This window comes from Trichoderma harzianum (assembly GCF_003025095.1).
Source record: "Trichoderma harzianum CBS 226.95 unplaced genomic scaffold M431scaffold_4, whole genome shotgun sequence".
Classification (NCBI taxonomy): domain Eukaryota; kingdom Fungi; phylum Ascomycota; class Sordariomycetes; order Hypocreales; family Hypocreaceae; genus Trichoderma; species Trichoderma harzianum.
In genome coordinates this window covers 486,693-501,411 of record NW_020209252.1, presented here as the reverse complement: position 1 = coordinate 501,411, position 14,719 = coordinate 486,693, and the positions used below count along the sequence as shown (strand labels likewise).

The 14,719-nt window shown below is 51.4% G+C and overlaps 7 protein-coding genes across 7 annotated transcripts; 4 read left to right on the top strand and 3 right to left on the bottom strand.

Annotated features, from left to right (window-relative positions):
* The first annotated feature begins 265 nt into the window (after positions 1 to 265).
* M431DRAFT_138503 (hypothetical protein) lies at positions 266 to 3,421 on the top strand. The gene is made up of 4 exons (XM_024912579.1): positions 266 to 1,800; positions 1,853 to 2,014; positions 2,071 to 2,499; positions 2,575 to 3,421. Exons 1-4 carry the CDS (start codon positions 397 to 399, stop codon positions 3,151 to 3,153), a joined length of 2,574 nt encoding a protein of 857 aa, XP_024776055.1. The 5' UTR covers positions 266 to 396; the 3' UTR covers positions 3,154 to 3,421.
* A 3,073-nt stretch (positions 3,422 to 6,494) lies between these two features.
* M431DRAFT_69668 (hypothetical protein) lies at positions 6,495 to 7,013 on the top strand (the record flags this gene model as incomplete). Its single annotated transcript, XM_024921792.1, has 1 exon — positions 6,495 to 7,013. A coding segment is annotated over one exon (519 nt), but the record flags the coding sequence as incomplete, so codon positions are not given.
* Positions 7,014 to 7,728: 715 nt separating this feature from the next.
* On the bottom strand, positions 7,729 to 9,325 carry M431DRAFT_374170 (hypothetical protein). The gene is made up of 3 exons (XM_024914671.1): positions 9,007 to 9,325; positions 8,530 to 8,937; positions 7,729 to 8,456 (listed from the first exon to the last, which is right to left on the bottom strand). Exons 1-3 carry the CDS (start codon positions 9,175 to 9,177, stop codon positions 8,130 to 8,132), a joined length of 906 nt encoding a protein of 301 aa, XP_024776053.1. The 5' UTR covers positions 9,178 to 9,325; the 3' UTR covers positions 7,729 to 8,129.
* A 253-nt stretch (positions 9,326 to 9,578) lies between these two features.
* M431DRAFT_374022 (hypothetical protein) lies at positions 9,579 to 10,374 on the top strand. The gene has a single exon (XM_024914670.1). The coding sequence runs from the start codon at positions 9,746 to 9,748 to the stop codon at positions 10,196 to 10,198; it is 453 nt and encodes a 150-aa protein (XP_024776052.1). The 5' UTR covers positions 9,579 to 9,745; the 3' UTR covers positions 10,199 to 10,374.
* On the bottom strand, positions 10,374 to 10,907 carry M431DRAFT_373986 (hypothetical protein). The gene has a single exon (XM_024914668.1). The coding sequence runs from the start codon at positions 10,823 to 10,825 to the stop codon at positions 10,550 to 10,552; it is 276 nt and encodes a 91-aa protein (XP_024776051.1). The 5' UTR covers positions 10,826 to 10,907; the 3' UTR covers positions 10,374 to 10,549.
* Positions 10,908 to 10,910: 3 nt separating this feature from the next.
* Positions 10,911 to 12,732, bottom strand: M431DRAFT_81401 (hypothetical protein; the record flags this gene model as incomplete). Its single annotated transcript, XM_024923038.1, has 3 exons — positions 10,911 to 11,027; positions 11,086 to 12,423; positions 12,673 to 12,732. 3 exons carry the CDS (start codon positions 12,730 to 12,732, stop codon positions 10,911 to 10,913), a joined length of 1,515 nt encoding a protein of 504 aa, XP_024776050.1.
* A 772-nt stretch (positions 12,733 to 13,504) lies between these two features.
* On the top strand, positions 13,505 to 14,096 carry M431DRAFT_373997 (hypothetical protein). The gene has a single exon (XM_024914669.1). It carries the CDS (start codon positions 13,720 to 13,722, stop codon positions 14,044 to 14,046), a length of 327 nt encoding a protein of 108 aa, XP_024776049.1. The 5' UTR covers positions 13,505 to 13,719; the 3' UTR covers positions 14,047 to 14,096.
* The last annotated feature ends 623 nt before the right edge of the window (positions 14,097 to 14,719 follow it).

Here is a 14,719-nt window from a genome sequence, read left to right as displayed (position 1 = left end):
TACGAAATCACAACCTTTTTTCCCATCAAATCTGAAATTTCGTTTATGATTGCCTCTTGTGTCCAAGCCAGTGAAGACGACATAATTTATTTGTAAGTCGTTTGAAGTGAGTGACATTTGGTTGATACAGCGGCCATAACAAATTGCCTAATTGGGCATTGGGGGTGCTGTGGCGCTAAATTAACGCGTCCACCAACTGGAAAACGCGCTGCACGCGTTCAAATTAATTGACAGGTCTAGGTTAACCATCACCAACCTCCATTCTCGAAGGGCAAGCAAAACATCGCAACCCCTTCCGCCTTCAAACCACGTAATGCACCACTAGGCATTTTAATAAGAGCACTGCTGTCGAGGTCGTGCATTTCTTTGGTGCTTTCCCCCGTTACAGGCCGAACGATGGACCTCGATGCCGCTTCTGTAGGCCAAAAGCGAAGTTTTGACGATCACGATGCCGATACAGCTGCAACGCCGAAGAAGCGCAGGATTGATGGAGAAAACACAGGCTCTACGACACCAGGCGCCTTGAGCACCATCGCCTCAGCCATCTCGGGCGTTTTTGGATACGGCAAAAAGGCTGCCGAAACGCAGACACCGACCGATGCCGCGGGGAATGGCGTCTCCTTGCCAAAACCATTGCTGCCGCTATCTACAACATCACCAAATAGGAGTAAGCCAGCTATCAAGCTAGCGGCTCTAATTGGAACGAAATGGGATAATGGAGACTTGATCAAGCCGTCGGCAGCGAAAAGGGGAAGAGGAGGGAGGCGGAAAGCGGCCCCTGTGCCAGATGCTATCTCAGCAACAGAATCGGCAGCGCCTTCAGGTAGAGGCAGGGGAAGGGGAAGGGGGAGAGGCAGCAGAGGTGGGAGAGGTAGCAGAGGAGGTCGAGGTCGAGGCGGAGCTAGAGACACGGCCAGGAAAGAGGACGAGGCGGAGGACGATATCGATGTCATTGCAAACGAGGCCAAACCAGAAGCCGTGGCCACGCCTCACGAATCGCCGTCAACGGTGCGCTCAATCAGGCGTCTCGACTTGATGCCGCTTTCCAATGGCATGCTTGATACTACAGCGGACGAGCTTTCGACAAACGAGTTCCCTGCCGTCAGTCCTCTGAAGAGCAGAAGTCTCAACCTGAACCAGAGACTAGCTGAATCGACGAGTACCACGTCGACGCCAAAGAGCATCCTATCACCGACCAAGAAAGAGGGGCCTCGGCCGCAGAAGAATGTTTCTTTTAACAAGAGCGTTGATGCCGAAGCCACCACTGAAGTCTTCTTTGAGGACTTGCCCAAAGGACCCAGCGCCAAAAAGAAGCCTGGTCGAAAGCCCAAGCAGGCTCAGCCTGTTGTTGCTGCCACAGATGAGATTGTGTGCGGCGTGTGCTCCAGACCAGATTCACAAGCACCCAACGAGATTATTCTATGCGATAACTGCGACTTTGCCGTCCACCAAATGTGCTACGGAGTACGAGAGATTCCAGAGGGCGATTGGCTATGCAAGTCGTGCGCGCAGGAAGACGTTTTGGGACTGACCAAGAAACCGACTGAGGAGGCTTCCGAAATAGCTGCCAACTCAGTGACGGCCCCGGCTATTGAGGTGCCGGAGATTCCCAACTTGGATCATCACTTGCGCACCCTGCAGAGGGTTCTCCTGGATCGGTGCAACGGCCGGAGGACGATACGCATGTTTGGCCAGCAAGATCAATACGAGAAGGCGCATCAGCTCATTGAGCAGACTGTTGTGGCGGGTGAAGGAAACTCTATGCTCCTCATTGGTCCGAGGGGGTGTGGTAAAACAACGGTATGTACATGTATTTGCTTGCTAACAGGGTTGATGCTAACGGCACATCTAGATGATCAACAACATTGTTAAGGACATGTCACGGGAACATCGACAGGATTTCCATATTGTTAGGCTTAACGGATTCATTCATACAGATGACAAGCTGGCGCTGAAGGAAATCTGGAGGCAGCTTGGAAAAGAGATGCAGGTTGACGACGACTTGCTGACCCGGGTGAGTAGCAATATTATGTCCTCCGATAATGCTCAAACCTTGCTAATTATTCGCAGTCCAACTATGCTGACACCATGGCGTCCTTATTGGCACTGCTGTCCCACCCTTCGGAAATCCTGGGGCTGGATGAGGGTGTCACGTCGCAGTCCGTGATATTCATCGTTGACGAGTTCGATCTGTTTGCGACTCATCCCAGGCAGACGCTCTTGTATAACTTGTTCGACATTGCACAGTCTCGAAAGGCGCCCATTGCAGTCCTGGGCTGCACAACGCGCCTCGACGTGGTGGAGATGTTGGAGAAGAGAGTCAAGAGCCGGTTCAGCCACCGATATATTTATTTGTCTTTACCCAAGAATCTAGCGGCTTTCTGGCAAGTGTGCCGACAGGGGCTCATGCTCGGGGATGTCGAACCAGAGGAAGAAGGGCTGGATCGGAGCGTCGAAGGATTCAGCGAATTCCAGGCATATTGGGATCACAAGGTTGAGGTCAGTAAACTTTCCCCCGCGCTCGGAACTTTTCCCCGTACGGACTTCATGTGCTAATGACAGCTTGGCGTACAGGATCTCTACAAGCAGCGAGCCTTTCAGGACCTGCTACAGTACCATTACTACACAACCAAGTCGCCGTCGGCATTCTTCAATGAATGGATCTTGCCGCTCTCATGGCTGACGGCGGGCAATCCCAACCTCAACATTCCTGCCGTCGGCTCAGAGTTGACGTCGCTGGCGCCGCCAGACTCGCGGCTGCACCTGTTATCGACACTGTCAGAGCTGGATCTCGGGCTATTGATTGCCGCCGCTCGGCTCGACATTGTGGCCGACACGGACACGGTCAACTTTGCCATGGCGTATGATGAGTACAGCACGCTGGCAGGGCGGCAGCGCGTACAGTCGGCTACGGCAGGCATGCTTGCGCAGGGCGGCAACGCGAGGGTCTGGAGCAGGGGCGTGGCGGCCGTGGCATGGGAGCGACTCGTGACGCTGGGATTGCTGGTACCAGCGGGCGTGGGAGCAGGCAGCCGAAGTCAGGGACATGGTGGCCTGGAAGCAAAGATGTGGAGAGTGGACGTGGCGCTGGAGGAGATTCCGGTAGCTACGAAGCTGAGCACTGTTTTGGCCAAGTGGTGCAAGGAGATATGATTTCACGTCGGTTTGTCCTGATTCTGTTTTCTTGATTACTTACTACACGGGACTGGGCATGATCAGAGGGAATTTGTTTATTGTATTTTTTTGTTTTCCTTCTTTTCTAATATGGAGGAAACGCATAAGCATGTACGGGACAGGACGAGATACACACAACATGATAGACAGCCAAAAGGGGTACGAGGGAACGGGCAGTTCCTGGAAGCATGACTCCAAGAAATGATACTAAATACATTAATCACTGTAATTCATTCATGATGAAGCCATGGCGGCAGAGCATAATCGACACAAATGGCCCGGATCATCATTGCGGCTCTCGGCCGAGTGATTAAGTCTAAAGACCCTTACCTACCACATACCAAATCTTTAAGCAAACAAAGATTGTCTGTCAATCTTTTTTTTTTTTTTTTTTTTTTGCCGCGGCTCAAGCATAGGCAATTCCGAAAAGCTCACCAAAATCTCCCCCTTAAAGAGCAATCTCCAATTGAAGATTTGCTCCGTGCTGGGCTCGGCCGGACAAATTCATACGTCCACGGGCCGGTCCAAAGGGAGCCCGATATCTTCGACTTTTTGCTCTCCCCCATGTCTTTTTAAGGTTGTATTAAACATCTGATTACTTGTCCTTCGCGCAGCAGTTTGTTAACGGCGTCTATTCGGAGGGGGCGAGAAAGTGGATCAGAAAAAGAAACTCATTTCATTTCTGTCTTTGATTTGGTTGACATTAAGGCGAATATGCCGAGTATACGAGCAAGCCTTGCATTGTTTGGTGTTTATCAGTGGGGGCGGAATAAAATGTATGGAGAAGCGCGGCTTGGTTAATGCGGCCGTCGGGGTAAATCAAATGGAAATTTTAGGTTGCTTGTGCGGATTGTGGTTTGGGCGATAGCCGGGCTAAATTTGCTAGGGGGGATAAGTAATACGTGTACTTTTTGGAGGAATGGGAGATGTGAAATTAATTCGGGGATCAATTTTTTAGGATACCGGTTTGCCGGTCTTCTTTATTTTGTCTTCTTTATGTTGTTTCTTCTTCTGTTACAGCTATTGATGTTGTTGAGCTGGAGATGTACTGCTGGTGAAAAGACCATGGGGTGAGGCGGCCGGGATGAATCTAGAAGCCGATTCTACCTCCTTGCGTATAGATGCCGGACTGCATGTAACGAGGGAATGACATATCAACAATAGATGTAGATAGGCGTTATTACGAGTACGACATTGAAAAAGAAGGAGAATTAGAGAGAAAAAAAGGCCAGCAAAAGCAGGTGTCAGTCACATCGGAAAGGCTGCTAATGCATCATGAATCAGCCTCGGATATCCCACCCGAACTCACTCGGTGCAACCCAATCTCGAACTTCCAAAAGCGGTATTTCGTATAACGGCTGCCTGTGAAGCTAGCGGGAGTCGGTCGAGCAGCATTTGCCTAAGAGCGGCATATCAATTCCCACGATGCTACTGTAGTAGTTAACCACAGCGTTGCAGCTCTTCCGGTATTATACGAGCGTTGTGAGCAGTGGGAATATACCACTGCCGGATGTGGAATTATTGATGGCAAGAAATATTCCGTACCGCAGCACCCGCAGCATCCGCAAATGTCAATATGTGAATTGTATTGTATTGCATGCAGCTGCTCCATCTCGAATGGTAAGTAAGCGGAGGTTTTTTGTCTGTTTTTTTCACGAGCAAAAACGAAGATAAGAGGAAAAGAGAATAGACAAGCCAGGAAAGCCCTCTTTTTGGCTCAGCCCTGTGAGCTTGTTGGTTCTGGTTTAGTTTGGTTGGTCCAAGCCTCCAAATAAAACTGGGGCCGGAAGTCACTTACATCAGAGATTCTAAGAATAAACGGATGACTAAGGTGGTAAGTAGCTTTGTTTTACGAAGTGAGATGGACGAAACCGAAACCAGGGGATTTGTTTAGTTTGAGCATGGGAGAGAGAAGTTGAGCAGAGAGAAGATTGAAATGACGGTCAGAGAGGGAGCAGGTAGTGAGTATAACTGAGTGCCATTCAATTACTTCCAGAGAAGGGCATATCATGTACCAGTAGAGATGTTAGTTTAATCAATATTAATTACTTAATTAATCGAATTATTGTATGCAACGAGCCGGATTCACGTGCGACAGTCTCCACATCTCCCGAGCTCCGTCCTCGTCCGTCCTGAATGACAGCAGCCAAACTGGAATCACTCTCCGCCAATCAAGCCGAGCCCATTCAAAGCTGCATCTTCTCCAAGCCGCCATCGTCGATTTGGCAGCGTTGCATGGATGTGTGCCGTTGCCCGGATCTGGTAGTCTGTGTACCCTTTGAATACTAACCCAATAGCCGAGCCGGCGACAGCTCAGCACAAAGGACTGGACGGGACTGGACTGGACGTGCCAATTACCATCCAACAGCTGTTCATTCATCAGTCAAGCCACTGACTGAGTTCTGACTTACGGCCCAACATACCAAACTATCTACGAGCATCAACCAACAAAAGATTCCACCAGAATACGCCATTATTACAGATCCATTCAATAGCCGCAGATATTAATACTGCGCATTACACACACAACCAACTACGGTATACCCTTGCCGCTATCCCCATCCCACCCAGGGCCCCAAACCAAAACAGAGCCACCCCGGGCTGACGCCTGTCAGCACAAGCGCCGCTCCAGCCCTTCTTTCGCCCGCCCAAGAAACCAAAAAGGGTCATCGCCAGCGCTTTCTTCTTTCGTATCTTCTTTTTTCGGGGCAGCAATTTCCGGCGGCTATCCCAGTCTTACGGGATCATTCCCATTCAATCGCGGTTAATACACTAGCGCTGCTATTTATTAACAGCGCCGCATTACAATTACAAAAGCAAGCAGTGGAGGCTAGGCTTTGCCGAGTCCAGCCCAAGTTTGACTGCGGATATCAATCAAACCTCCTAAACTCTATTCATCTTCCCTCTCCTCTTTCTTCTCTTTCTTCTTCTTTATTTCGTCTCTTCTTCTTCCGTCTCTTTCTTTGATCAGCACAAGCTCAGCTCCGTTCGTTTGACGCTGGTTTTAGCGTCAGTCTGTTGGTGTCCCTTGCTTCAGCTCTGAAACGCCGCTTAGCATCCCATCCCGCCACCAAAACCGCCCCGCGCCTTTGCTTGGGGGGCTCGTGATATCAGACACAAGGCCATTGTATCACCCGCTCCTTTGACAAAGGCCGAAACAAATAAATCCGCCCTGCGCCTCTTTTTTTGTTTCCTCTCTCTTGGCCTGGTTTTTCCACCATCGAATTCTGTCGCTACACAGCGCCGAGTCGCAGAGGAGGTTTTAAATACTCGAAGAGCTACAGACGACACAGCACAGCACAGCTTACACGCAGCCCAACATGTCGAAACGAACAGTCTTCACCTCCATCACTCCCCTCCCCCCCGGCATCTCGCGCCAAACCGCCATCGACTTCCTCCACAACCACCGTGACATGATCGACTTGAATCCCTTGGTCACCGACCGCCACGTCATCCCGCCTCCTCCCCACGCCCTGCCGGAAGAGCACGTCTGCACCTGGTACTCCATCACCGACAAGATCTCGTACCTCCCAGGCCAGCTCGTCACCGGCGCCATCTCATATACCGCCGCCTTCCACGACCTGCCCCTGGGCCTGCAGACGCACTGCCACGCCCCCATGGGCGTCGACCTACGCGAGAAGTGGACGGTGGGGGGCTCCGAGCCGGGGGAAGACCCGGAACCCATGGAGCTGGGCCTGGGAGCGCCGCGGTCCGGCCTGTATATCCGGGAGGATGTCGTCATCACTTGCAACGTCATGATGGCGAGCTTCATCAAGAAGACGATCAAAAAGGCCCACGGAACTCTGATTGAGGCGCTGTCTGTAAAGGCTGCCTCGTCAGGTGCTCCGCTGATAGAATCGCAGGCCCAGATGCGGTATCGAAAGCAGACGCCGTATCCTGCAAGCGCACAAACTGCCGAGGGGCAGCAGCTCAGGTCGCTGAGACTCGAGAATCTGAGAAAGCCATTGCCTGCGCGGCCAACCTCATGGCAAACACCACCAACACCGCCGATGGCATCGCTATCGACAGAGGCGTTTCAGTATCGCGACCAGGAACCGGATACTTCAGGCGTCGACTATGGATACCCGCCAGAGCCCATGGCTCCCCGTTCGATGAGAACACCTCCGCACGCCTATGTTCCAGAGCTGCTGTAAACGATTGGAGCTTCTCCTCGGTTGGTGCCTGAGTTGTGCTAAACTGGATTGATTTTTTGAAGGTTGGATGTAATAATTTATGAGGACATGGTTCCTCGAGTCTCATGTCATGTGCTGGATAACATGATGGGTCAGGAAGCAATAGAAAGCGACAGGAATTCCTTTTTTCTTTTATGGAATTCCCTTTGGGTTGAATGCGTGGCGTTGGCGGCAAAAGGGAGAATGTTTACATATTTCAAACAGGGCTTATTAGCGTTGCGAAAGCTCTCACCTCACATATAGGAAAGGAGAGAAGTCGGCATTTGGAGAGACACAAGTCAATCATTGCGAATCACATTTACACAGCGCAAAGGAGGGGGTAATAAGAAAATGATTTTGCATTTGAAACATACAAAGGACTCTTCACTCGGCAAAAGCAACACCCACTTTGATGCCCTTCTATGCTGAATTAAGGAAAAAAAAAAAGAAGAAGAAGTAAATCACCCCCTGATAAGAAGAAGAAGTAGAAGAAGAAAGCTCACGTTCGAAAAAAAATTTCTATCCCCAGAGAAGAAAGAACCTAAAAAACACATCTCCAAAAAAAAAAAAGTAAAAAGTAAAAAGTAGCAGAAGGGCACCCGTATTTTGTTTCCCTTTAGAAAAACCCCTCCTTAACCCCAATCCTTCTAAACCCGCCTTCCGTGTGTGTTGACTCCCGACCCAAAAGTGTCATCCTCCTTCATGCCGCATATCATGATCATCATCATCCTCATGCACTTCTTCCTCCCAATGCTAGTAACATGTTGAGATGTTGCTCGTTGTTTACAGGGCCATGAGGCCGACGATGAGAGCGCCGAATACAGCAGCTCCGACGTGCACGAAGCTCGTGGAGGCGCCGGAGACGGTGACGGGGGGAGGGTGAGGCTTGTCGCCGCCGTCGTGGGGCTTGCCGTCCCAGCCGTTCTTGGGGTCCTCGGGCTTTGCGGAGGCGGAGGCGGAGGGAGCGGCCCCGGTCTTCTTGGGGTCCTCGGGCTTCTTGGGGTCTTCGGGCTTGGAGTTGTCCCAGTTCTTGTTGTCCCAGTTCTTGTTGTCCCAGTCCTTGTTGCCGTCCCACTTGGTAGGGGGCTTGACGGTCTCGGTAGGGCAAGGCTGTGATATGAGAGTTAGCATCGTGTTGTTTGGAGTAGCTGTTAGGTGTGTGTATAAGGGGGGATATATTTACCTCGATGACGGTGCAGGGGCAGTCGGTAATGGTCAGAGTTGTGGCCTTTGTGACGGTGTAGGTCTTCTTGTTGACGGTCACTTCAGTAGGCTCAGGGCAGTAAGTGGTGTACTGAGAGACAATCTTTGTAGTGGTGTAGGCCGACTTGGTCTTGTTCCACTGGTTCTGCCACTGCTCGTGGCCGTCCCAGTGTCCATCATACTTGTTGTCCTTGTCGTCCTTGTTCTCACCATCCTTGTTGTCGTCCTTGTTCTCCCACTCCTTCTTCTCACCATCCTTGTTGTAGTCCTTGTTCTCCCACTCCTTGTGCTCCTCACCATCCTTCTGGTAGGGGTCATACTCCTTGTTCTCCTTGTCCTTGTTCTCCCACTCCTTGGGATCGTACTCCTTGTGCTCATCCTCCTTGTTCTCGTCCTTGTTCTCCCACTCCTTGTTGGAGCTGGGATCATACTCCTTGTGCTCTTCGCCGTCCTTCTTCTCGCCGTCGTAGTCCTTGTGCTCCCACTCCTTGTGCGAAGGGTCAATAGGCACATACGAGGGGGAAGCCTCAGGGTACGCCGGCCGGTTCTCAGTGGCGGACGGGTAGTAGATGTTGCCTGCGGCAGCGAAGCCCACAAGGGACACGAAGACAGCCTGGACGCTACGCATCTTGATTTTTGTTTTCAACTTTATTGCCGAGAAGCGAATGACGACTACAAAAAACGAGGATTGTAGTAAGTAGATTAAAAAAAATCTCGGTCTCAAAAAAGAGTGAAGAGAGAGAGAAAGCGAATGTGTTGAAGGGAAAACGAAAAGCGAATGTGAAGCTGATGCGAATGATGGAGAGAGAGAGAAAAGAAAGACTTGAAGCCATCTCAACGGGGGGTTTATATAATTCTCGAGGCCAGGGGCGAACACATAGAAGCATCACGCGAAAAGCGCTTTCTCGCTCTCAATCCACTTGCATCAGAAACAAAACAAAACAAAACATATCATAAGATCCTTCGAATGAGGCAAATCGCTGTCTGCATCCAAGACATGCTGGCCAACAATCCGAAAGCAGATGGGGCAAAAAGAATGGAACAAAAATAGTACTATGTAAAAGAAAAAAGAGCCGAAGAAACATATCCAACATATTGCGTACGCTTTACAGGCACATAGACTGTCTCCCCATTTCTCAGCCTCAGACATTTCTTCCCTTCCCGTCGTCTTCGTCCGTGTCCCAACCCCCTCACGAATGCTTCAACTCCAGCAAATGCGACGATCGTCCTTTTTCCCGCATTCCTCCACCCGCCGAAAGCAAATTACCCATCATGCCAGTCCTCATATGTTGGTTTGGTTGCCGCAACCGCCCGCCCCAGCCTCTCATTTGGCTTCATTCCCTCAGGCGAACAAACAGCAAGAAAAACATTCACTTTCACGGTATGGCGCAATACACTTGGAACTCTTGACGCGTGCGGGTTTATGCATTTTATTTCCTAGTCATGATTTTGACTCGGGCTTATTGCCTTTATTCTCGTTTATCGCAGTCCTTGGGGACTGTAGCATACATACATGGTACTCAAACATACATTGTGCCGGCAGGCTCTCGCAATTGTCCATCGTTGACGCCATTGCCGTTGCCGTCGCAGTGTCTCGAATTCCACCACAGGCCCGTACAGGCACACGATTATTCTCCCTGCCTCGGTAATGTATAGCGCGTCGATACCGATACGCGCAGACCAGCCCGAAGCCATCATTTCATCACGGCCGTAAGTCCACTCTCCCCCAAATTCCGACCAATCCACCCGGCCCTTCTTCCCCTTTGTCGGAAATGCAAAGTCAGCTGCAAAATAGAACAAAATGAGTACACACTAAACAAGCCGCCATGTTGTGCCGTATTCGTTGCCATGTGACCTCTCTTCTATACCAGGTTTCCTTGAACGCCTTCCACTCTTGCTTCTTTTTTTCTCTTTTGTGCAAATCAAAATACAATCAAGAAAAATAAAAAAAAAACTCAACCGGTCGTAGCAACCATTAAGAATCCATCCTGGCGGTGAAATCAAAGCTGAGAACAAAATGCGACATGCCGTACGTTCAAAGATGTGTACGAACATGTTGGGAGCGGGAAAGAGTTGGGGAAAAAAATGAGAGCAAAACAAGAACAGAAAAAAAAGTGGCAAATGACACTATGAACACCGGTTCGATGCAGATATGAGAGCAGAAATCTAGTAGGTATCAAGTCGTGCCGCCCTTTGACAAAGCAAAATATAGTCAACCCTGGAACAAATAGGGAAATTAACAGAGGAAAAAATATGCGGAAAAAATATCGAGTCATATGCCGGTGAATCGTCGCAATCGTGAAAGGCCGTGTTGGTTACACGCCTGTCATCCGTCGTGAGCATGTGCCTTGAGGGAGCCCATTACTTTCGGTTGGAGCGACTCAGGCTCCGCTCGACACCTCGTGAAGAGCCGTCAAGGTTGAAGTTTTGCAGCTGCTGCTCATACTTGGCGTTGCGCAAAAACTTGGGTACGGAGTCCTGTGATGGCATTGTTAGCAAATAAGAGGATAAAACATTTGCAGGCAAGAGTACTTACACTAGCCATCAACTTGAAGACGGCGTTTTGCGCGTTTTCAAATAGCGAAGTGACCTCTTGCAGCGTCTCAATCATGCCATTCTCCTGGCCAACGGCCTTGGTCATTCTCGTTGCTAAGTTGTTTCGCAGCTGGTGGTCAATGTTGAGTTCGCAAGGCGAGCCCGGAGCCAAGAAGGCGTTGTAGATGCCGTAAGCTTGAGCCATAATCTCCTTGATGATATCCATGGAGTTGTTGGAAGGGTTGGCCTCGGCTTGTCGGATAGCCGTCTTACAGTTCTGGACAAAGTCGTTGACGTCCTTGTAGAAGGAAAGGTTCTCCTCGCAGTGCGTTTCCCTCAAGTTCTCGCGGAACAGGAGGCGGAGGGCGGGGTCGTTGAGGATCTTCTCGAGACGCTGCGTGTTGGAGTCGCGAACGACGCCGTTGCGCTGTGAGCCAGTGCCAGCCTCGCTCTCGGATGGGCGACCGCGGGAGCTAGTGCCATTAATCACGTCCTTTCCTCGTTGCGAGATTTGGTAGACAGCATACTTGGTCGGTTGGAACAGATGACAGCCGGGGTTCTGCAGCATGAACGATCTGTCCTGGACCACAGTATCTATCAACTCAAACTCGACGAAGAGGGACGCAATCTCAATGGCCTCTCGCTTGTCCACAATAGTGCAGCAGTCCACCAGCCAATCCGAGGTGGCCTTGCCAGTAAAGGTATCCTTGTGCACCTTTCCGTTCACCCGACGCTCATTAGCCATCTTGACACCGGTGAGACCATCCTCATAATCGTGCAACGAGTCCGAGTCGGCCGCAGCCACGTTGGGCTTGACATTGCGGGTCTCGGCACCGACGAATCGGCGAAAGATGACTTCGACAGTGCCTCGGTCGCTGAGGATCTTGTCGCTGTGCTGCTCCCTCTCCAGAATGACAAGAGAGGAGCAGTGGAGGCTGACTAGCTCGGCGACTTGCTTCTGCTGAATGCCGTTCCTAGAGCAAAATCGATCCAGAATTGCAACGCCCTTGGCCGTTAGCTGCCACACTGAGCCCTTCATGTTGTAGACTGGCTGCATCTTTCCGTCAGCAGACTCAATGAAGCGGGCCTCAACAAATCTTTGGCAGATTGAGCGAGCCATGTCCTTGGCCATGGAAAAGGTGGTCGTGGTTGTGGTGGTGACGATTCTTGAGGGATCCTTGGGGTCAGGCATGCGGTTGGACTGAGAGAACTTGAGGGATCCCAGGTTGTTAATAGCATCCTCGGACAAGAAAGTGTAGTCCACCTTGGTCAATCGCACTCTGTGGGAACCAAGAGGCAAAAGGCTGACAATCAGTGTGGAGAAGAGATCCTTGAAATCCTGTATCTCGTGTTAGAGGCATAAGAGCACGTTGGAAATAGATGAAATTGGAAAGATATCAGGGGATAACGACGACAAAGAGTTGGATGAATTCCTCGTCAATGGATCAGTCTGTCTATCAAGTGATGCATGCAAAACGGCATGTCTTGAGATGAGTAGTGAGAGCAGTAGTGGTAGCTAAGGGGGAAAGGCGAGGGGAGAGCGTGTCTGAACGTAAGTGAGATGAGACTCAAGTGAGATGAGACGTACTCTTGTGAAAGGCCGGTCATCGTCGGTCATGCGCAACAAGCGCGAGGATGTCTGATGCATTTTGTTTGGAGATGAGGATTCAGAGGACAGGCCAGTCGAAGGCAGGGTGGGAGAGTGCTGGGCGGATGAAAAGGACGACTGCTTGCCGTCTCCCGGGTTGGACAGCAAAGACTGGCTCGACGGGTAGTTGAAGGCGGTTGGCCGGTCAGGGCTTGCGGGCTCGTCCCTCAATTGATGCGAGGGCGCAGTGAGCGAGAGGCGAGCAAGCGTCGAGTTGGACTGGCGGTTCCGGATGACGGGCTCTGAGATGCTGGCAATGGCGCTTTGCGTTCTATCCAAGGCGGCAGCCGCACGTGAGAGGATGCTGCTCGAGGTCCGCTGGTGGCGTGGCAGTGATGATGAGCCTATCGAGACTGAGCTGGCGTGGCGGCGTGACTGTGAGACTGGTGGTGGAGATTTGGTGGCCTCGAAGCGACGCTCTGCTGGTGCGGGAGCTGGTGCAGGTGCTGGGGATCGTGAGGCGCTCGTGAGAGACTGGGTTCGGTCGGGTTGCTGTCTCGATGAAGGAGGCAGAGGCTCGACGATTGTGTTTAGAGGTTGCGACAAAAAGGCGGCCATCTGGTGGGAACAAGAGAAAAGAGTTAGAAAGTTTGGGGAGATTTGAATAAAAAAAGATCAATGGTGACCTTAGAACTCCTTTGGGGGTGTGTACGCTGAAAACAGGCCTGGCAGAAGAGGTACATGTACGAGTAGAGGGTACTTTGCAGTGCAGGGGGACGGACGCTACACCCTCGCTCGCTGTGGAACGGGGGTTTTCTTTGGAGGGGGGAGTGGCTCCAGCGCATGAGCCTGGGGTCTCTAGCGCGGGCTGGCGTACCAGGTACTTCGCTGGCCCCTCCGAGAGCCCGTGCAGCGACCAAATGGTACGATGGGGGAGATTGAGGGAGCTTCGACAAGGAGAACAAGGCCCGGGAGAAGCCGAGCGTCGTGTCAAGGCTGCGTTGCTTTGACTTCAATGCGTCTCTTTCATCTTTTGGGGATATTGGAATGGGGAGAGGAAGGATGATGATGATGCAGTGGGACGGCGCAGGCGAGATGAAGGGGACAGAGAGAGAGAGAGAGAGAGAGAGAAGAAAGAGATGGGCAGAGCAGAGGAGAGGGCACGAACTCAGAGACTGTTTCGACCGCGGAAACTCCTGCCATGTATGTACGAGTATGAGTCTTGCGTTTCTGTGGACAGACGGACAATGCAATGCAGGATCCAAGTACGAGTTACAAGGCCGCAGTCAATGGCGTACATGTATCGATTTGTTCGCCAAAACTGGCTCTTGGGCTTGGGCTTGGGACAGAGGGCGGGATGTGGGTATGCACTAAACCGAGCTTGAAACTCAGTGAAGAAAAAAAAAGACCACCAGACAGCATTGATGCAGCGGGGCGGCGCCAGCAGGAACGGGTCCACAAAACGACCCGTTTATTACATTTGCTGTGAGGCGACAACTGACGAGTCGTCGCACTTCTGCAAGTCCCACAAGAACCACGTTTTTGTGGGAAGAAAGGAGGCCAGGGTCTGGTTTTGGCGCTGTGCTCGTGGCACGCACATACAGATACTTGTACAGGGTACAGGTACAGGGACAAGGGCGAGAAGAGGCAGCAATCGGTTCATACAGGTTCACACCAAGAGGTAGCACCAGTAGAGGAACCCGGATGTGGTGCTAATGCCGGTGACGAGAGCAGCAGCAAGGAGCAACTTCTCCAAGCGGCAAAGGGCTTTGACGGGACAGTATCGTCATCATCATCACCATCATTTTTACCATCATCATTATCAGCAGCATCAGCATCAGCATCAGCATCAGAAACACGCACGCTCAAACCCCAATGCCGTCCTCGAGACCCTTATGTGAGGTACTAGTACACGCCACTTGCGTGCCTCATGGAGCGACTCTTGGCTTCTTCCCAAGCGCCGAACCGCTGTGCGTGCTGGCTGCTTGGAGAAGAACCAGCATCATCCATTGCCCAGCTCTGGCCGTGGGGCAGCTGACCCTGGTAC